Source organism: Cibotium barometz, chromosome 36 (assembly GCF_041138505.1).
Source record: "Cibotium barometz isolate CiBa-2024 chromosome 36, ASM4113850v1, whole genome shotgun sequence".
Taxonomy (NCBI): Eukaryota; Viridiplantae; Streptophyta; class Polypodiopsida; order Cyatheales; family Cibotiaceae; genus Cibotium; species Cibotium barometz.
Window position 1 is genome coordinate 17,286,464 of NC_141081.1, and position 22,768 is coordinate 17,309,231.

Here is a 22,768-nt window from a genome sequence, read left to right on the forward strand (position 1 = left end):
AGATTGGCATGAAGCTGGAAGATTGGTGCGCCAAACTGAGCAGGAAGATTGGCCTGAAGCTGAAAGATTTAGGCGCCAAACTGAGCATCGTCTGCAGCTGCTCACCCCTCTCAACGTTCCTCTTAAAGCTTCTCATTACGCGGTGCGGTTGTTGTGGAATTACCTGCGAAGAATCAACGCGACTGCCCCCTGCCAGCGGTCGCAATTAATGACTCAATTAACGTTAACGGTGTGTATCCCCAGTCGTGTATTCGACACATATGCTGCTGGCGTGGAAATGCCACGTTAGGGGTAACGTGGCGTGGGAGTTAAACGACAACATGGGGAGCTTGACCCAGCCCAAAAGCTCTTGCAAGTGGTAGAAGTCGACGATTCACAATTCAACCAACGCAAAGAAAGCAAGAGCTAGACCTGCAATAAGCATAGCGCGCCCTGTAGTAGAGAACAGAGAGAAAGAGCTGAAGACACCTTCAACAGCAGCAGTGGCAGCAGCATTGCCATCACCATCTCCAGCAAAACGTAGCATCATCACACAGCAATGGGGAGGTCGAAAAACAAAAGGAAACGTATTTTTTTTTTAAAAATATTTTTCTATTTTGGTATACAGAGTCCCCCTTAAGCGGTTGTATCCATGGACATCTCTCCATGGCCAATGCTTTCCATGGCCAAGAATCATATGCCACATCAACATAAGCTTTATCACCATTGACACAACCATCATCAATCTCGGCAAAAGATTTCACAAATGTCTAATCTTTGTAAGTTGTCAATATGAGCAAGCATATGTGATGTGTGAGTCTAAGGAAAGGTGTATCTCTCCAAGTGTGTGGGTATCCTACCTCGACTACAAGTCAAAAATAGGATGTAAATGCTACCAAATGAGCACTCAAAAATATATTAAATATGTGTTAAGTGGCAAAGAGCATGAGGTCTACACCAAAGGCAAAATAAACAAGACAATGCTAAATGGTACACTCCATCAACACAACGCTAGGACGTCATCAACAAAAGGAACAAAGAAGTGGAGTCAAGATCACAACAACCAAAGAGGCTACCCACGACATCGACATCAACAAATCAAAAACAGGTATAAACAAATCAACAAACCACTTTCCCAACTAAAATCATATGTTATAAAAGCCACCAAATGAGTAGACAAATTGATATGTTTTGAGAACACTCGACCACCAGAGTAGCCAAAGTAGCACCCTAGGGGAGTAAAAATCAACCCGACCATCTCTTAAATAACCTCGGTGCTAGAGAGTAACCAAGCCAAAAAGAGCCTATGAGTTACCCAGCCAAGTTCGAAATGAGAAAGTGTGATGGAACTATTATAACCTCGCATCTAACCACCTTCCAGTAGCTTAGAAATATGACACCAAGAAAGGATGTTGAGAAATTTGATACCATGGAGCACAAGGAAGATAGGGAACGAGTCACATGAGCAAGAAAAGAAGCATGCAAAGTAAAAAGGGAAGAAAAAAAGACTAAGGATCCGAGATCAAAGGTTGATTTTTATATGGTCATTTGTAAAAGGTGAAGTCAAAGTTCAAAAAGATAACACCTGACAAGCACAAGGTAACACATAATGTGAGCATTTATATTGATACATGGATAGCACAAGGATGCACATATTTTGTGGATAAGAGCTCCTTGAGAGCTATAAAATAATGTAATCCTCAGCTTATTTGATGAGCAATGCAATTATCATGTGATTAATGTCTTGATTATACTTTAACTTTTATTTGATTTTCTCACTATTTAATCATGAACATTATTGCTTGCTAAGAACTCCCTAGCTTGCTAGTAATTTTATCAAATAAGAGAGAGAGAGAACCAAGGTAAGAGACGAGATGAGAGAAATGAGATGCAAGAATAGAGAGAAAGATGAGATGAGAAATAAAGAGAAAGAATAAGAGTAAGAGGTGAGAGAGACATAACAAAAGAGAGTGAGTGTAATGAAGCAACTTTATAAATGAAGTCTAGAGCCATAGTCATGGACTCAAGCATATAAGAGACTCGTGAATCGTCATTTGTATCTTCTTTGGACATTTGATCATTTGGACTTAGACCTTTGGCTTTCATACTTTGACCTATGGAAGACTATTTCCATCCCCTTGGTGAGAGGTTAACTCACGCATTATAGATTTTGTATAAAATTATCTTCTTAATCTTACATTAATCCATGGTGATTTTTCATCTCAACTTTAGTCTCACTCTATTATAAAGAGAAAGGATGAAAAGGTTTTTTTTTAAGAGGAGAGAGAGGGAGGATGGAATAGAAAGAGAGAAAAGAGTAAGAGGCGAAGAGACGAAGGGAGATAAGGATAGAGAGAGAGAGAGAGAGAGAGAGAGAGAGAGAGAGAGAGGAAAGAGGATGGAAGAGAGAAAAGAGGAGAGGTGAAAGGACTAGAGAGAATGTTTACAACTTTAAGAGAAAAAGGTTGCCAATAAAAGAGGAGGTGGAAAGACTAGAGAGAGAATGTTTACAACTTTAAGAGAGAAGGGTTGCCAATAAAAGCTCCCTCTATCGAGCTCTCCCTAAAAACACACCCATGAAAAAGTCAAAGCACTTGATAGATTCTTCCAAAGGGTTATCAAAGTGGAAGTCAAAATAGATTAAGATGACGAAGATAATAGTGATGGAGAGGTGAAAGGACTAGAGAGAGAATGTTTACAACTTTAAGAGAAAGGTTGCCAATAAAAGCTCCCTCTATTAAGCTCTCCACCCATGGAAAAGTTGAAGCATTTGATGGATGCTTCCAAAGGGTTATCAAAGTGAAAGACAAAATAGATTAGAATGACGACGACAATAGTAATGGAGAAACCTCTTCAACATCTAAGTCCACCCACTAACAAGATGAAAGAGCAAGAATCTAAAAGACACCATGGTAAAGTATAGCCAAGCATTGGTTGAGAGTCTCAATCCAATTACATTCAATGCTCAATTTGCAATAGAGCCTCTACGTGATCACGTTTAGTATTCAATTTGTAGTGATGATCACAATGAAAATGAAATGGATCTAGAGTTAAAGATGAAATCAAACACATGATGAAAGATGAATTCTAGTATCCATTACACATGAAATTAGCATTTCCAAGTATCATAGCCAAAGATGAACAAGAGAGAGAATCCATATGTGTATGTAGCAAAGAGAAAGATACACAATGGCCTAAGTGTGTTAGCCTCTCACCAAGAGGATGGCTTGAAAGCTAGCCATGAGCCTTGACCATAGATGACCATCTCCATAGTAGGAGCCAATCTCCATCGTAAGAGCCAAAGGTACAATGAAATGTCCAAGATTAGTAAAATGACAAAAAGGTCTTATCCATGAGTCCAAGGCTCTATTTATAGTGTTTTACCCATGGGCCCATTTACATGTATGCTATAGGTTCATGACAAACCATCCCTTCCCACAAAGGTTTCATCCTCGAAACCTAAATACAACAATACGATCATAGGAGAGGTAGGTAATGAAGATGCCATTTATAATGATTTGCATCCAAGGACAAATGGCCAAACATGCTAGCCAAGGCGTAAGCATCTCCCGAGTAAGGCACCGCCATGGCAAGAGTGATCCAAGAATGATGTAGCCTCCCGGATCAAATGGTAATGTGTTCCATATGTCCATTATCATAAAAACCAATAAAGTACTTGGACCATATGGAATGAGACATGGTAAAATCTCATAAATGCCACCTGGATCCCAAGTATGCCTCATGTGAATAACCATACCAACATCACATGGATGAATAAGGTCATGGTCCCCCGAATGCAAAACATCATGCCCACGCATAACCGTACCAACCCATGAGTGTCCATGTGAGCTTCAAAACTACATCATCTACCCATAGGAGTCCTTCCGGATCATAAGGCATGTCAACATGATGATCCACAAAAACATAGTAGGAAATTATCTCCCCAAAAACATATCACCAAGTCGATAATCCATCAAAGGACATGTATGATCAAAATCCGGCCCATCAAAACAAAATACTTCCACATGAGCATCCCAAATATCCATGGAAAATGCATCCTTCATGAGTAATGATCTTTGGAAATCCCCATGTGGCTTGAAATCCAAATCTCCAAAATAGAAAGCTTCATGATCATGCGACAATGAATGAGAGTTCATAGATGCTACTTCCCATTGCTCTATGTAGAAGTTTATGCCCATGCCTAACCAATATGAACATAAGTCCATAACATCAACAAAAGAGAAGCTTTCATATGACATAGCTCCGTTTATGCAATTGATTTCCAATCCATCACTTGCAATACAATCACGCACTTCAAATAAAATGCGATCAAAGTCTAACATATTGGTCGGTAGCTTCAATCTTATGGGAGAGTCTAGTAGCCGGAATAGGCAAAGCTCTACCATAGATAATCTCAAATGGTGCTCGAACAATAGCAGTATGAGGAGTATTATTATAAGCAAATTGGAGTAGGTGTATGTACTTATCCCATGCACTAGGTTGCTGGGAAACATAGGCTCTAAGCATATCTAAGATAGTGCTATTTGTGACTTCGGTCTGTCCATTCGATTCCGGATGGAAAGCCGTGGAAAAATCTAACTTAGTGCCTAAGTTTGAGAAAAGAGCAACCCAAAAGTGACTCCAAAATTTAGAATCTCTATCAAAAACTATCACTTTGGGTAGTCCATGATGAACAAAGATTTACTTGACAAATATGTTCGCGGCTTGCTGAGAAGTTAGTGTCTTTTTACATGGAATGAAATAGGCTTGCTTACTAAATCTGTCCACTATTGTCCAAATCATGTCATGATGACTGGAAGTAGTAGGAAAGCCAGTAAATGAAGTCCATAGACACTTGTTCCCATGGTCTATCAGGAATAGGTAGAGGCATAAGCAATCCCAAAGCTTTGCCTTTTGTAGCTTTTAATTGTTTGGCAAATGTTACATTCAGCTACAAATTTAGCTACATCATTCTTCAAATGAGGCCAAAAGAATTCCCGAGAAACTACTTGAAGTGTTGCGGAAACTCCTTTATGTCCCACAAATGGTGGTTGGTGCATCTCTTCCAAGACAAGTTGTCTATAAGGTTGAGTAACACACAATCTTTTCTCAAAGAAAAGATAGCCATCATTATGAGAATAACTTCCTTGAGGTGTCCAATTGTTTTCATGCAATTTGATCCATATTTCAGAAAAATCTGGATCAACTTCATAAGTTTCTTTCATAAGTACAAATGGTTCACTTTCAATAATGGAAATGTTGTTGATATTTGGTCTTCGACTCAAAGCATCGGCAACAACATTTTCTTTTCCAGGTTGGTATTGAATCATAGGTTGGAAACTTTGAATGAAAGATGCCCATTTGATGTGCTTATCTGAAATAAGGGGTTGCGTAAGCAAATGCCTAATGCTTTGTTGATCCGTCTTGATAAGAAATTCATAACCCATTAGGTAATGCTTCCAGATTTTCAAAGCATGCACTACTGCTGCTAATTCCTTGTCATATGAGCTATAATTTTGCTCTGCAGGCTTAAGCTTTCTACTTTGATAAGCAATAGAATGGTTGTCTTGCATAAGAACAACTCCAAATCCTTTGCCACTAGCATCAGTCACTACTATAAAGAATGGTCTTTGAAAATCAGGTAGTGTTAGAACTGGTGCTTGTGTTAAAGCATTCTTAAGTGTTGCAAAAGATTTATCTTGCTTTTCAGTCCAATTGAAATTTGTAGCTTTCTTAAGGAGTTCAGTCAAAGGATGAGCAATACAAGCAAAATTCTTGACGAACTTCCTATAATAACTACATAGACCAAGAAAAGATCTAAGATCATGTATGTTTCTAGGCGTAGGCCAAGAAGCAATACACTCAATTTTCTTAGGATCTACACAAATCCCTTCAGCTGCCGACACTATATGACCTAAGTATTCAATCTCTTCTTGAAAGAAAGAACTCTTTTCAGGATTGACATACAATTCATTTTCTCTCAAAAGGTTGAACACTTGTTCCAAGTGTTGTTCATGCTCTTGTCGATCCTTGCTGATGAAAACAAGAATGTTATCAAAGAACACTATAACAAAACTTTGAAACTTAAGGAATATATGATTCATCATATACGATTGAAAGTAGCTGGAGCATTGGTCAAACCAAATGGCATAACCAAAAACTCATAATGACCAGTTTGGGTTCTAAAAGCTGTCTTGAAAATGTCAGATTCAGTCATACGAACTTGATGATACCCAGACTTTAGGTCAATCTTGCTAAAGATCTTTGATCCTCTAAGCTTGTCAAGAAGATCATCTACCCTAGGAATAGGATATCTGTTCTTGACAGTAATCTTATTCAATGCACGATAGTCTACACACATTCGGTAAGTTCCGTTCTTCTTCTTAACAAGAAGTACTGGAGCTCGGTGAACTACTAGGTCGAATAAGGCCTCTCTCTAGCAAGTCTTCAATTTGTCTTTGGATTTCTTTTTGCTCTAAATTGTTGACTCTATAGGAAGCTTTACAAGGCGAAAAATTTCCAGGCAATAAGTCAATACTATGATCCTCAGGCTTAGACTTAGGTAATCCTGGAGGTAGATCTTCCATGAAACAGTCACTAAATTTGGAGATAAAAAGATCAAACTTTGGACTTTTGGATGTGTCAGACTCAGCATCAACCTGGTTAACCCATACCATATAAGTCTTGTCTCTTTTTCTTAGAGCTCTCTTTGCTTGAGTGTGACTCAACAAAGGACTCATTTCTCCTTTGACTTGTGGAGGATAATATTTTCATTGTCCTTCCTTAGAGAAATGCTATAAGTGTCATAGTCTATAATAGGGTTGTACTTGTGTCTCCAAGGCATACCCAAAATTATATCTACCCCTTGTAAAGGTGCAACTAAGAAATCCCTCTTTTCTGCTAAAGGCTTGATGCATAAATCCAAACCTTTCACCTCTTGCATGCAATTATACTTTGTTTCAGTAAATGCTTCTTTGACTTTATAGTGCGTAGGTGAAGAATGAAGATTTAATGCTCTAAGTGCCTTTTCAGAAATGAAATCATGTGTACTACCGTCATCATGCAAAATAACAACTTCATGTCCATTTATTGTTCCTTTTATTTTAAGCAAAGAATGAACATGAGGTTTACCTTCTTGTTCTGAGTAGTCTGGATCGGAATTACCCTCTTGCTTGAATGATTCTTCTTCATTGTCGTCTTCTTCAATCATATTGACTCGAGCTGCTGCTGGTGGTGTTGAATTCTTGGTACGCTCCGGACAATTCGGGGCTATATGTCCTTCTTTGTGGCACTTGAAACATTTGATAGTAGGTGTCTTCGGTTTTTCACCCATTGACTTTCTTATTGGTACTGATGTTGCATTTAGCCTCGTCCTTGCCTTTGTCATAACCTGGTTTATACATCTTCTTTGAAGAATAAAAAGATTTAGTAAATGGTTTAGAAGAAGTACCCTCATGTGCTTTAATCTCTTTAGGAAAACCATTTTTACGTTCAGAATTAGTGGCCAAAGATATTGCAGTAGATAGTGAATGAGGTCGAAACATGTTCACATCGGCCCTAATGGTAGATCTAAGGTCTGAAATGAATTTCCTCTTTTGATCCTTCTCGCTGACTCTATCTACAACCTGCACTTGTAATAAAGTATTCCAGAACTTTTCTACATACTGTGACATAGTTTCCTTTTCAAGTTGATGCAAAGTGTCCCATTGGTGCCTAACTTTAGACTTGAATTGTGAGGTAAGTGCTTTTTAACCAGCCGTTGAAATCTTTTCCAAGAATCTGTCTTATCACGACCTTGCTTTATTACACTCCACCATAAAGCTGCGCTGTATACCAAATGATTGACTGCACATTTAATCTTATCACTCTCTGAAAATTTCTCTCCTGAAAAATAGTCTAGTTGACTAAGCCAAGCTAGAATGACCCTAGCATCCTTCTTTCCATCATAATTTTGAAATGTGAAAGCTTTCCGACTAATCTTGGATTCTTTTTGTGACCTTTGTGCTTGCAATGTAGCATTTACAGCCCTTTGGATAGTGTCATCTTCGTCATCAAAAGATAGCAAAGAGTCACGCTTGCGTCTACGACTCATGAGCTGTCTCTCCAATTCAATACGCTTCTCTCTCTCTTCTACAATTTGATGTTGTAAAGAAAGGAGTTGCTCTTGAATTGATGGCGAGATAGGAAAATCTGCCATAGTGCTTGTGCAAATGATGTAGATAAATAAAATTTTACTTTATTTCATGTAAATAAATAAAGCAAATGTAAGTACTTATCTTGTTTTTCTCCCGCAATTTGATCTTGGTTGAAGCTGAACAAAGACGCTGTTCAATGGCTGAATTGAATTCTCGTCGCTTCAAACAAATCCCGAACGATTCCGCTTAATTCACGAGACTTGGGCTAGTCGAATTGTTGATGAAATAATTTTCTTGCACTTTGAAACCTGCTGAAACAATGCTGTAAACCTTGCCCAATCTCTGTAATATTTTTTGAAATTTTTTAAAATTTTTCAGAAATGATTTTGGAATTTTCTAGCCTTTTCTGGCAATTTTTAAGTCTTTAAAAACCTGTAAATCACTTTTCTTCTCCACAAATCTCCTAGCCCAAGCTCTAATACCACTGCAACCAGAATCTTATTCTAGGATAGATTGTGGAAGAGTAGAGAATTCACAAGAATTGATTCAACCATAAAAACCAATGCTTTGAAAGCTTCAACTAAATCAAATCAATTGAAATTCAAACACAACAAAATTAAAATACTTAGCTCAATAGACCATATTGGGTGCAATCTTCCCCCCCTTGTGCGTGGCCTTTGCCCACATAAGAGTATTTCTTTATTAGCTTTCTTTCCACCAAAATTAGGCCATAGCCCTAAAATATACAAAATGTGCTTTTTAGAGAGCACGGCACTCTTCTTTTACAAAAATAGAGTGTCAATTATTGGGACCAGGGTAAAGCCATAGGCTTTAATAAATTCCACATGATAAATGCATCTTTCCTAAAGTTCAAAATGAAAAAATCATTTGCTAAGGTTGCAAGCTACTATGCTTGCCAAAAATGAAATGTGATGAACCAAGACATTTCTTCCAAAGTAAACTCTTCAATTCCCATAGTCTTCATCACCTGAAAATATAAGCCCAATTAATAATTAAATTAATCCCACAAATATTAAATAGACACAAATCATAACCAACTCATGACTACCAGGCGTAAGTACCCCAGGAATCACCCTGCCATACAAACCTAACTGAAATAATCATAGGTGGCCTCAAACATACGTCATATACCGCACGTATTAATATTTATAGTGGTGTCACCCACGATATTAATCTAGCCGGCATGATGCAAGAGTAACCTAGGCGTCCCCAAATTACTCAAGAGGAGATAAATAATATTTTTCTAGAGGACTTAAAATATATTCTCATGACATATCCAACCATGATATCATATCAAAATTGCCAAGATAATTAGTGATGAAACCACATGTACCAATCTGTCCAGAAATTGCAGCACGCTCTTCTTTGACTTGGGACTTAATAGCAACCTTCAAAAGATCTTCAATGTCCATCTCCATGCAAAGCCCAAATGCGGGAGTGAATGGAAACCCTCTCTTTTCCATTTTGCAATTCAATTCATGTACAAGAGTGTACACCAAGGAAGGTATTCCATTCCCTTCTTCTACCAAGGTATTCCATTCCCTTCTTACAAGAGTGTACACCAAGGAAGGTATTCCATTCCCTTCTTCTACCAAGTTAAGTTGCACTTTCATACATTGAGGTTCTATCATTTCCATTTCTCATTGCAAACAAGAATATTTCCCATCCTTCCCAAATGAAGAAGAACTATCAAAAGAAGCAACATCCCTTAATAGTAATCTTCTTATACCCTCAAATGTTCCTTGGAACTCTTGAGACGAAGCCCATGCATCTTTTGCCACTCCTTGAGCATGCTTGCCCTTGCATTACAATTGCCTTGTGTCGAAAAACAAGATTGGTTGTAGAAGCATGAGGGAATGAAAAAGTTGATGAAGTTGAAGAGTGCGAGGTTGAGGGCAAAGGGTATGAAGGAATTGAAGAAGTGGATGGAGAGGATGAAGGAATTGAAGAAGTGGATGGAGAGGATGAAGGGTTGGCCGCTTGTAGGTCTAAACGATAGAGAGAAGGCTCTTTTTCAAAAGCATATTCTTTCTCTTCTTGGCCATTGGTCTCCTCTTCAAAAGCATCCTCTTCTTCTTCATCTTCTTGGCCATTGGTCTCCTCTTCAAAAGCATAACCACTTTGTGAAGACTCCTCATGGACATCATAATGTGGATACTTATAAGCATAAGGATGTACATGTTGCCCATAATACATGCCTTCACCTTGACAAGCATTCCTCTTCCTATATTTCCCATGAGTAATAACATTTCCATATTTGTCTTCATACCATACATGGCCAAATGCATCTTGAAAAGCATGCTCTTCACCCATAAAAGAATCATCATAAGCATCACCGTCACAATCACTTCCATAGTGTTGAGCATACTCTTCTTCACATGTCTCTTGTTGAACATACCCTTCATCAAAAAAATCACCATAGGCATCACTTTGCCTATCATTGCATGTATCTTGATTATCATTAGATGAAGCATATCCCTCATTTGGTAAAGGATAATCGCCATTGGATGAGACATAGCCATCATAATATCTATCATTAGGTGAAACATAACCATATCCACCATTGGATGAAACATAACCATCAAAGCTACAACGATAGTTGCCCACATCATCATAGTAATCCCTTGGAAACGCCGCTTCATCTAGATCCAATTCCAATAATACGTGACCTTCTTCATGTGATGGATCTTGATCACTTATGTAGTCTTCAACACTACACGAAGCATCGCTATCATATTCCCCATCATCACATGAATACTGCAATCCGAATCCATGGTTCCAAGTTGCAATTTTTCCTTGACACTTTGGAGAAGCAAACGGTATCCGATTTTGATGATTTTTGGCTCTATGGAATCGGGTTAAAAGGTACTAGATGGCTATGCACTTGGTATGGATAAATGAGATGGACTATATCTCTCTGTTTTAGGGTTCTCAGGGTTATAGAGTGAAATCGTATTTTGGCTATATCTTGAGCTAGAAATATCAAAATTCAAAACTTTCTTGCTCAAATCAAAGCCTTGATGAGTTCTACAAGCCTATGCGATTAGATCTATGAGACCATAAACTCCCTCTGACTAAATTAGGGTTTATTAGTCCTGGTAAAACCCTAATTTTTACCCTAAAGGAATATCAAGATTTTGAAGGTTAAGGGCTGTTGGGTAGGTCTAAGAAGTACTAAGGGCTTGTCTAATCACCTTTAATTCAGTCCTAAAGAATTTTGACTGAATTAGGATTTTGATAATTCTGCAGAATCTTGTCCAAGTGTCCTTAGTAACCAATGGCTTTCCGCTTGTCCCAATTTACTTGTTCAAGCATCCAATACTCTATTGGCATCCAAAAGCTCATAGAATGTGCTCACCAATGCCCATAACTCCAACCATGCATAAGATTTTGAGAAAAGTTCGACATAGTCTTGTTACCATATTATAGTAGTGATGTGTGTGAACACACTTAGGACCGCCGGGGCACTTTTTCCCTCACTAGGAGGTTTTTTCCCCCGTGCATTGTATATACGCCCATTATCTTCTAGGGCTTGTTATCTTTCATTTTTGGCACTCATAATACACTACTGTGTTGTGCTCAAGCTTCCTCATCTTCTTGAAGTTGTGTGTGCATTCCTGCAACCCTAATTCCAACAATTGGTATCAGAGCAGGCTTCCTCCTCCCGGGCAGCATCACCGGCACCTGCCGCTTCATCTCCTCCGATTGCGACGAGGTTTCACGAGCGTCTGCAGGTTAGTATATGCCGTGGGAAAGCCCATAGGGCGTGTTCGTTTCAGAATTTTGATCTGAAGTCATTTCGCCCTCCGTTTTTGCATTCCAAGTACTGCGCAGGCAAAATCGTCCTACTGTGCAGATTTTCTGTCAAGATTAAAATCTGCAGGACAGGTGCCCATTCGTCTGTTTTGGGCTGTGCTATATAGCACAGGTCGATTTTATACAGGTTTACCTCTTACAGACAGCATTTACATCTAGTAGTACAGTCATTGGCCATGGCTGACAACAATGATGTATTCCGCATGTTGGCTGCTGAGGATAAGTTGGATGGCACCAACTATCCATTGTGGGCATATATGATGCGACATGTATTGGTAGCAAAGGGGTTATGGAACATTGTGCAGGGTATTGATGCACGTCCTATTGTGGCTGGGAATGCTGCAAACACATCAGAAACAGGTACTGTTGATGATGGTGCAGGCACAAGTGCTGTAGCAGCTGTTCGAGAACCACCACTTTCAGCAGAGCAGATTCGTTGGGATGGTAGAGATGCGCAGGCTCATGCCTTGATTGCGCTGTCTGTCAAACGTACCCTTATCCCACATATTCGCTCCTGCAGGACTTCTAAGGATGCTTGGGATGTACTTGCCACATTGTATCAGGCAAGAAATGAGGCTCGTGTTGCTTACCTCCGAAAACAGTTGGAGAGTGAGCATATGAACGAAGGTGATTCTATGGATAGCTTTTTGACAAAGATCAAGGATTTCAAAGAGCAGCTCATTTCTGCAGATGAAATCCTGTCAGACAGTTCACTTGTGCAGACTGTTTTGAATGGTCTACCAGATTCTTATCAGGGTTTTGCTTCCACTCTTCACTTGATGATGAAAGGCAATCCCAATGCCTTATCATTTGAGGAGTTAGTTTCTGTTTTGCTGCAAGAAGACCAGTCAAGGCAAAACAGGAATATTATGCGTGTCGCAGATCAAGCTTTCGTTGCTAGTCAGAGAAGCGGGAAAGGTAAAGCTGGCTTTTCTTCTAGTAAGCAGAAATCTGCAAATGCTGCGCAACCAAAGAAGGAAGACAAAGATGAGAAGAAGGGTGACAAACAGAAGACATTTTGCAAGTACTGTAAGGGAAATGATCATGTCATCAAAGCGTGTCCTAAGCTGGCTGCGAAAGAGGCTAAGAAGAAAGAGGCTGGTATGGCTGTTGCAGATGCCTCTCCTTCTAACAATGAATCTGCTAATGTTGTTCAAGATACAGAATGGGCATTCAATGCGCAGTGCAGTTATGACCCATCTTTGCATGACACATGTATGTCTGCAGTAGATTCAGATGTATGGTACTTTGACAGTGGTGCCACTAAGCATATCACCTCGCAGCGCAGTTTATTCACTTTCCTTGAGTCTGCTCCCACAGGGAATACTGTCACTTGTGCCAATAACTCCTCTTATCCCGTTAAAGGAGTTGGACAGATTGTGCTGAATGTTGCAAATTGCAACACCTTTACACTTTTTGATGCATTGTATGTGCCAGGGATCAAAAAGAATCTGCTGTCAGTCTCCGCATTTGCCAAAACAGGTTTGGTTGTAAAATTTGTGGATGACAGATGTACTGTTCATGATCTCTCTTGTGGTGACATCATTGTAGCATCTGGTTCACTATGTCGAGGGCTGTATAAGCTCAATATGGATGGCAAATGTGTAGAGGATTCAGCATGTGCTATTATGGATACGCAGGCTATTTCAAATGCAAAACTGTGGCATGCACGTTTTGGTCATCTGAATTTTGCAAGTTTGCTGCGCCTGCAGAAATCTGAAATGGTGTCTTCTTTGCCTAAGCTTGAGGCACCTGTCAAGCATGTTTGTGAGGGCTGCATATTGGGTAAAATGCAACGTGCTTCCTTTCCCAAAGATGGATCAGTGAGAGCTGAACGCAGATTGCAGATTGCAGCTTGTTCACAGTGATGTTTGTGGTCCCATGCAAACTCCATCATTTGGAAACTACCTTTACTTCGTGACTTTCATTGATGATTTTACCAGGCATGCATGGGTATATCCTTTGAAGGCAAAGTCCGAAGTGTTTTTGTGCTTCAAACAGTTTTTGGTTATGGCTGAAAATGTGTCAGAAAGTAAGATGGGCACCCTCCGTTCAGATCGAGGGGGGGAGTATATGTCTTCAGAATTTAATGCATTTCTGGCTGAGCGTGGGATAAAACACCAATGTACAGTGCCGTATACACCACAGCAAAATGGTGTGGCTGAGAGAAAAAACAAGTCTCTCATGGAAATGGCAAGATGTATGGTTAAGAGTCAAAGTCTACCACATGGTTTTTGGCTTGAGGCTGTCATGTGTGCCACTTATGTACTAAACAGGTGTCCCACCAAAGCATTACAGGTTGTCACTCCATATGAGGCTTGGCATAGCCGCAAGCCATCTGTTGGCCATTTACGTGTTTTTGGTTGCCTGGCATATGCATTAGTGCCTGTGCAACATCGCAGAAAATTGGATGACAAAGCTGTCAAATGTATTTTTGTTGGATATAGTACTGAGAGCAAAGGCTATCGTTTGTATCATCCACAGACAAAGCGCATTTTGGTTAGCCGTGATGTTGTATTTGTGGAAGATGCAGTTCAGCCCTTGGTTTCATGTACTAAGGAGACAGATATCAGCTCACGTGATGTCTATGATACATTGTTGCCTCTTTTCAGTGGTGCACAGTCAAGTGCAATACCTCATGAGGTAGTTTTTCAGCCTATGCAGGTTTTAAATGATGGCACAGATCAGCCTATATCTGATGCAGATGTGCATGATGCACTTGAGGATGAGAGACAAGAGATTGAGGGCTCTAGGAACATGCCTAGATGGCTGGTGCAGACTTTGCGTGACAGCAAGTTGGATGCCCCTTTGTCTAGTCGCACTCGTTCTGGCTCTCATGGTGCCTCTTATGCGTCAGATTGTTATGCATTGGCTGTTTCTAGTATGTGCGATGAAAGTGAGCCTGTTTCATTTGATGAGGCACAAAGTTCAGAAAATTGGATGGCTGCTATGCAAGCAGAATACGATGCTATTATGAAGAATAGTACATGGTCTTTATGTGACTTGCCCCCTGGCAAGAAGGCCATTGGCACTAAGTGGGTATACAAATTGAAGCGTAAGCCTGATGGCACAGTGGATCGCCATAAGGCTAGGCTTGTTGCAAAAGGTTATGCTCAAGAGAAGGGCATTGATTTTGATGAGACTTTTGCTCCCACATGTCGTATGACCACTGTTCGTAGCATCTGTGCATTAGCAGCTCATAATGGTTGGAATGTACATCAGCTGGACATAAAGACTGCGTTCTTAAATGGAGATTTGCATGAGGAGGTGTATGTATCGCAGCCTCGTGGTTTTGTTCAAAGAGGGCAGGAAAACAAAGTGTGCAGGTTAAAAAAGGCTTTATATGGTTTAAAGCAAGCTCCACGAGCTTGGTATGAAAAAATACATGCATATTTGACTGCACATGGGTTTCAGAATAGTCCAACAGAAAGCACTTTGTATGTTAAACGTGTGGATGGTGTACATCTAATCATTGCTCTCTATGTCGATGACATGCTGCTCACAGGACCAAATGAGAGTCATATTGCTGATTTTAAGGCTGATTTGAATGCCTCTTTTGAGATGTCAGATTTGGGGCATTTGCATCATTATTTGGGGATACAATTTAAGCAGTGTGATGGAGGTATTGCTTTGTGTCAAACAAAGTATATTGAAACATTGTTGCGGAGATTTGGCCTTGAAGACTGCAAGCCTATTGCTACTCCAATGGAGACAGGTTTGAAGTTGAGTCTTCATGATGCTGGAGATCACTTTGATGTCACACTCTATCAGACAGCTGTTGGTTGCCTCATTTATGTATGCATTACGAGGCCAGACATTCAGTTTGCAGTCTCACAGGTGAGCAGATTTATGCATAGCCCAGGCATTAAGCATTGGCAGGCAGTGAAGCGTATCTTTCGCTATTTGAGTGGTACTCGGCATCTTGGGTTGTTTTATCCCAAGGGGGGATCATTGCCGCCAGATTTACATGTTTTTTCAGATTCTGACTGGGCTGGTTGTTATGACACACGCGTGTCCACGAGTGGTTTTTGCTTCATGCTTAGAAGCTCATGCATATCATGGTTGAGCAAGAAGCAGCCTACTGTGGCCACTTCTAGTTGTGAAGCTGAGTACAGGGCAGCTTTCACAGCTACGGTTGAGTGTGTGTGGCTCAGACGCCTTATGGCTGATTTGGGTGTTGGGCAGCCATCTGCCACCACCATCTTCACTGACAGTCAGAGCGCATTGGCAGTTGCGCGGAACCCAGTGTTCCATGCTCGTACGAAGCACATTGAGGTGCACTACCATTATGTCAGGGAGAGACTCTATGCAGGAGAGATCAGTTTGGCTTATGTGCCAACACAGGATAACCTTGCAGACCTTTTCACAAAGGCTCTGCCTCGTGAGAAGTTCGAAGCTTTTCGCAAAGCTTTGGACTTACTCCCTTTTGTGGATTCGTCCACATAGCTAGACACTTCCCTATACATGAGTGCTAGCTCTTGTTCACCGCATCACTCCAGGGGGGATTTGTTACCATATTATAGTAGTGATGTGTGTGAACACACTTAGGACCGCCGGGGCACTTTTTCCCTCACTAGGAGGTTTTTTCCCCCGTGCATTGTATATACGCCCATTATCTTCTAGGGCTTGTTATCTTTCATTTTTGGCACTCATAATACACTACTGTGTTGTGCTCAAGCTTCCTCATCTTCTTGAAGTTGTGTGTGCATTCCTGCAACCCTAATTCCAACAATCTTCTAGGGCTTGTTATCTTTCATTTTTGGCACTCATAATACACTACTGTGTTGTGCTCAAGCTTCCTCATCTTCTTGAAGTTGTGTGTGCATTCCTGCAACCCTAATTCCAACAAGTCTCCTTTGTATTAGGAGCCAAATCTCAATTTCCTAAGCATCAAATTTATAGCATCAATACTCATTGGCATCTTGCATAAACCGCATAATACATTGCCCCAATGTTTGCCTCATCATACAGGCATCAATTCCATACATAACCATGTGAATCACTGTAATACATGTACCAATGTCTTCGATGAAGCGCATCAAAGCTTGCTAATCTCCTAGCCAAGCTCTTCCCACCCTCGTACCTAGTCCGATTCTAAGCACAAGTTGGGACCATGTCTTTCCCACCAAGTATCTAATCCTCCACCGTACCGCTTTTCCAAGGCACTCACGACACGGTGGATTCAAGCCATGCTCCCCTCGGGCCTCTTTTCCAATGCCCGAGGTACCTCACAACATACTAGATGCTAGGAATAGAAAGTTGTGAGAACAATTGTGATGTGGTAGTGTGCTTTGCTTGAATGTAAGAGCAAGGAAGATTACTTACAACAACCACATGGCATGACTCATGCCCTTTTACAAATCATTCATTACAACCAAAGAGCATGGACTCATGCTTTTGAATCAAACCCCAAGAATCTTCCGTCCATCCAACAAAACCACTCAATTCCAATCACCACAACAATTGCATGTGCATGCCCAACACTCCATGTGACTCCACATAGCATTGAGATAGCTATAAGTGGCTCCATGGCATTCAATACCAATTTGCAATACTCAAGGATATGAGAATGTCATATCAATGCAAAATTGGTGCCAATAGCTCATTCATGGATTCCATAACCCTTCCAATGCATAGAATCACATCCACATTGCATTCATGTGCATGCATAATGCCAATCAATTGATGAAGATTTTCCTTCTCTAATGATCAATGGCATCCCAATGGATTATGGTAAGCCATAGATTCATGACAAGGGCATGAACTCTTGCATTGATCACAAAATTCTTCAAGAAAGCATCCCACATGTGAATGGCAAATGAGAGCAAATCTATGTACTCCCATTTTTAGCACGTAGGCAATACCAGTGAGCTAATTAGACATGTAGGAAACTCTAATTTCTATAATTTAGGGCTTTCCACACATGGAATCCCTAAACTTACCCTTGATTGCAATGGAAGCTTGAATTCATGAAAAATGTTGAATAGCCACTTACCATGGAGCAATTAGAACCGCCATTGATTGATCTTGATGAAGAAAATTGCTTTAATGCCTCACACCGATTGAGTTGGCTTTTCCCTTGTTTCAATGATGACTTTAAGATCAGATCACCAAGGCCAACAAGAAGCCCGCACCTAAGAAGACTGCCTTTGCTGCTACTGCAACACGAGCAAGAGGTCCACCAAAGTTCCCAAGCTCGAGCCGCTGCTGCTAAGGAGGACGGTGAGAAGAAGCGGACGAAAATGAAATGGATCTAATGGCTGATTTGCAAACTACCACAACCTTCAGTCATACACGCGACCTTTCTTTCTGCAAGCTATTCCCTCACGTGCCAAGTGCTATGGTTGCTCTTCTTAAACACAGTTTTCGTCTCACGTCGATCTTACCATCGCATGTCTACTAATCTTCATCTCACGTCGATCTTGCTATCACGACTATTGCAGTGCAATAACAAACACGATACTTCTGAGCTTGTGCAAGACAACTCGAATCCAAGAACTACGAATGCTCCAAGAAGGTCAAGAAAGGCTCAAGAATACTACCCTTTCCAGGGTTTCATGAAAATGAGAAAAGAAGAGTGTTAAAAAAAATCACTTAATGTCGTATTCATTCTCATCCTCTCATCAAGCTCTATCAAAGCCCCAAGAAACTGGATCAAAACAGTGCAAGATTTAGGAGCAATGGTGATGAAAAGATGGAGGAAGAAGTACAAACTCATAATTATCATTAACAAGATGATTAATTTAAATTTTTTTCAATTTTAATATACCCACTCTAAAATTTAGTCCAAATTGAATAAATCTTCCCAAAATCACTTAAAATCCCAAAAAGCCTCAAATCCACTATTCTTATAAAATTAATCAAAAATTAATCAAAATTAAGCTCAAAACCTCAAAAATCCATAAATTTCAAAAATCCATAAAAAAATATCAATCTTATACACTAAAAATTTTGAAAATAGATCAAAGTCAAAGCTATGATACCAAATGAAATGATCTATAATTAAAGATGAAATCAAATACATAAAAGATGAATTCTAACATTCATTACACATGAAATTAGCATTTTTAAGCATCATAGCCAAAGATGAACAAGAGAGAATCCATATATGTATATATAACAAAGAGAAAGATACACAATGACCTAAGTGTGTTAACCTCACCAAAAAGATGGTTTGAAAGCTAGCCATGAGCCTTGACCATAAATGACCATCTTTATAGTAAGAGCCAAAGGTACAATGGAATGTCCAAGATTAATAAAACGACAAAAAAATCCTATCCACCATGAGTCCGAAAGTCCTATTTATAGTGTTTTACCCATGGGTCCATTAACGTGTATAATATAGATTCATAACAAAAAATGAGTGTTTTTTACTCAAAACAAGGATACATTTTTTCTTGATATATTTAATTAATATTGTAAATAGCCCGACACACCTGTATGGAGCTCAAAGAATATTTAACTTTTCCAATGCCAAATAATTTTTTTTCATAGCTTTTTTATCAAAGCCTTATTTTAAATTAGTTGTTCCTCCTTAGTATATGTAAAGAGGGATAACGTTTTGCCCGCAAACGCATAAAGATAAATTAGTAAAGTCAAGTTGAAACAAAAAGAAATGGACCATCCAAAACCTTGAAGATAATAAAATGCAACACACCAATCTCAAGATATTCACAGACTAACAAACAAGTCAAAGAAAGACTTGTATACTATTGCCGTATTCCTTAAATAAGCAATAGTTATGCATATAGATTATAATTTCAACCAATCACTCAAAACTACGGTTTTAGATCATGCGCAAACGAGCTCTAAATTGGTACTTAAATTAGAGAACGACGATTCCCATTCTAAAATTGACAATTCCCATTAAGGAGCCTTTTCATTTCCCCCCAAAAAGACTAGCTGATTGAAGCTATTCCCGACAACCTCAAATTTGAAGAGTAACTCTATTTTTTTATTTGATGGGGTAAAATATTATTTAAGATTTTTTCCCTTGTATCCAAAAAAAAAAGACACGAAAGGAAACCGGAGCTTTTCATTTGACAAGCAAAATTTCCTGTCCTCTTATCTTCAAAAAGTAAAATGCCTCAAGAAGGTTCCCAAGGCTTCAAATTTTAATTTCCCTTGGATTTTATTTAGAACCCATTACTTAATATAATAATTTCTTAGGGTGGCTCTGGTTATTTCTTTTTTTTTTGGTAGCGACCTAGGACGGTGTCATCTTCGCATTGAGAGAGGAATAATTTACAGGTTCACGGTCCATCCCAAAACTAAACAAAAGATTTGTCGTGTCAATTGAGAAGGAAGAAGCGTCTGCTCTTCATCCCAGCGAGATTCATTCGAGGGAGGCATCGTGTACTAGGTGGTGCGCTTGAACGAAATCCAGTCATCCGGGACGTGAAAAACGCACACACAATGAATGACGGTGATTTATAAGCGCTAGGGGGTAAAGCAAAATACACACTAGTGGTGGGTGAGATCTGTAGGAAAGGGGGGGGGGGGGGAGGGAGGATTTCAAAATGCGCATATCACTTTCATTTCGACCTTCCGATCTCCTAGAAAGGTTTAGTAGTACAAGGCAGCGGTTGTGCAACAGCACCAGCACCAGCAGTAGTCGAAGACAGGACACCATTCGCACCCGCGGGCATTTGTACTGCTACGCCTCCTGCATTATTCATGGCAGAAAATGTGCAGTGCTGAACAGGATTCAACGTACCATTTCTGCCAGGAGACGTTGTGGCTTCTGCAGCGGCGGCAGAAGCAGGTCTCTTGGTGGACGCCTTCCGCTTACGAGGGGGTTGGAGGCATACAGAGAGGAGTTCGGCGATCTCGAGCTGCGTGTTCATGACGATTGCGGTGCGCTTGAGCTCCATCTCCACCCGCCGGGCCTCCAGTTCCGACGTTCGACGCTCAGCGTCTTTCAACAGTTCCAATTTCGCCTCCTCCAGCTTCAGAAGGGACTCTGCAAATGAGCGAATGCTTGCAGCGATCTCCCTGCTCACAAGCTTCCGATGCCGGTGCTTGTGGACGGCTTCTTTGCTCCTCGGAGTGCTTGTTTCGCTCGCCGCATTTGCCCCACTCAGCTTCCTCTGAGGCAGTGTGTTGGAGGCGTCCTCTTGGTTGCTCTCTCGGTTGGGAACGTCCATGCCAGCACCAGTGGCACCTTCTACTGCCATTGCTGCTGTTCCTGGAACGAACTTAGGGAGAGAAATCCCGTCGAAAAGAGCCCCGTCTCTCAGGGCCATTGCATATTGAGCAGAATTACTTTCCACATCCTGAGCAGGCGTCCCTTGCACGTGCACTCCGTTCTGTAGCTGGAGGCTGTCCCTTGGAGTGCAGGTGGAGGGCACCCGCAACATCACATCCATCCTGTCAAAGAAGGGCCAGCGAGATGCGCCACACCCCCCATGATTCATGCCTTTGAAGAGAGCTTCGGATCGGTACTTTTGCTTCATGCTCGCAACCTTGTTCTTGCACTGAAAGGGGGTCTTGGGAGTTTTGGAGCCTGCACACCTGCTGCTCACTCGAGCTGCCACATCCTCCCAGTCCCCTCCTTTGAGATTACCGCGGCTCCTGTGCTTCCACTTCGCCTCGTACAAGTCCAGCAGCGACGTTATGGCATCGTTGCTCCATTCGTCCCGTCTCGCATCGTCCCCACCCTCCCTTTTAAACTTCTTTGCTTCCTTCTCCACTGCTTGGCTTCCGCTTCCATGCGCCACGGTCATCAGCTCTAGGCTAGCCATTGCTCTCAGCTTGTACAATGCGTGTAGATACAATCAAATGCTGCCTCACCCTTTCTTACCCATGTGGAAAGAAAGTGGGGGGCCTTCTCGGCAAGGGCAAGCCGAACGTGGTGGGAACGGGTATGGGCTAGTCTGCGCAGAGGTGAAAAGGTAAGTTTTATTCAAGCCTTCATAACATGCTGCTGAGAGGGATTCAGTTCAAAGCCACAAAGAAGAAGCACAGGCTTAATGGGAAAGAGAGAAACACCCTATGAAAGAGTCGGAGGGACTCTGTAGCCACATAGTTGTCGAAGCAGGAGGAGGAATGAGAGGCGTAGGGTTTAATTTTCCAAGGGCTACTATGTGAAGGACCGGTCGGTCAGGTGTGATTGTACCGCGGCTGCTGTGAGGGGGTGACTGATTATGAGAATTCAAAGAAACGGGGGTACCTTTCCCTTAAAGTTTCAGCAAGGATGTTCGTTCGTTCAGCAAGGATGTTCGTTCGTTCGTTCGATTTGCGGAGAGAGAGAGAGAGAGAGACCGATGTGTCAGCTGGTGTTTGCATCGTGCAAGACGCAGAAAACCAGCCACCCATATCTCCTTTGTGGCAGGAGGGAGATTTGGGGTAAGGGGGTTGGCTCGTGCTGTGTGTGTGTATAATAAGTATCTCGTGAAACCCATCATCACGTCCGCAACAACTAAGCACCTACCCCTTCCATCATCACCGTACCCTCTACCTGCTGCGCATACCTACCGCCAAAACACAAGCTCTTATAATAGCGCATCTCCCTCGGAGTCCTAAGGCGCTGTGCTGAAATCTGAAGCCTTTCAGGGCCCTTCAAACCTTCAAGGTTTGCAAAAGGCGGCCAGACAAAAGGTCACTATTTTGAAAATTTCTCCAAATTTAACACATATATATATATATATATATTATTTAAAAAAAATTTCAACAATGTGTACCAAAAAACTCCTCAAGTAGTCCTAGGCCCGTAGGAGGGACTTAACCAGGGGGGATGAAGGGGAGCGGTGAACTGCATCCGAAAAAATAAAGCGTGAGCTGAGAGTCCAGTCACCTCCGCGAACAGGGACACACTT

The 22,768-nt window shown here is 40.9% G+C and overlaps 1 protein-coding gene across 1 annotated transcript; it reads right to left on the reverse strand.

Moving 5' to 3' along the window:
• Window positions 1–20,463: 20,463 nt before the first annotated feature.
• On the reverse strand, window positions 20,464–22,229 carry LOC147617547 (uncharacterized). Its single transcript, XM_086775427.1, has one exon. It carries the CDS (start codon window positions 21,692–21,694, stop codon window positions 20,507–20,509), a length of 1,188 nt encoding a protein of 395 aa, XP_086631553.1. The 5' UTR covers window positions 21,695–22,229; the 3' UTR covers window positions 20,464–20,506.
• Between the last annotated feature and the right edge of the window lie 539 nt (window positions 22,230–22,768).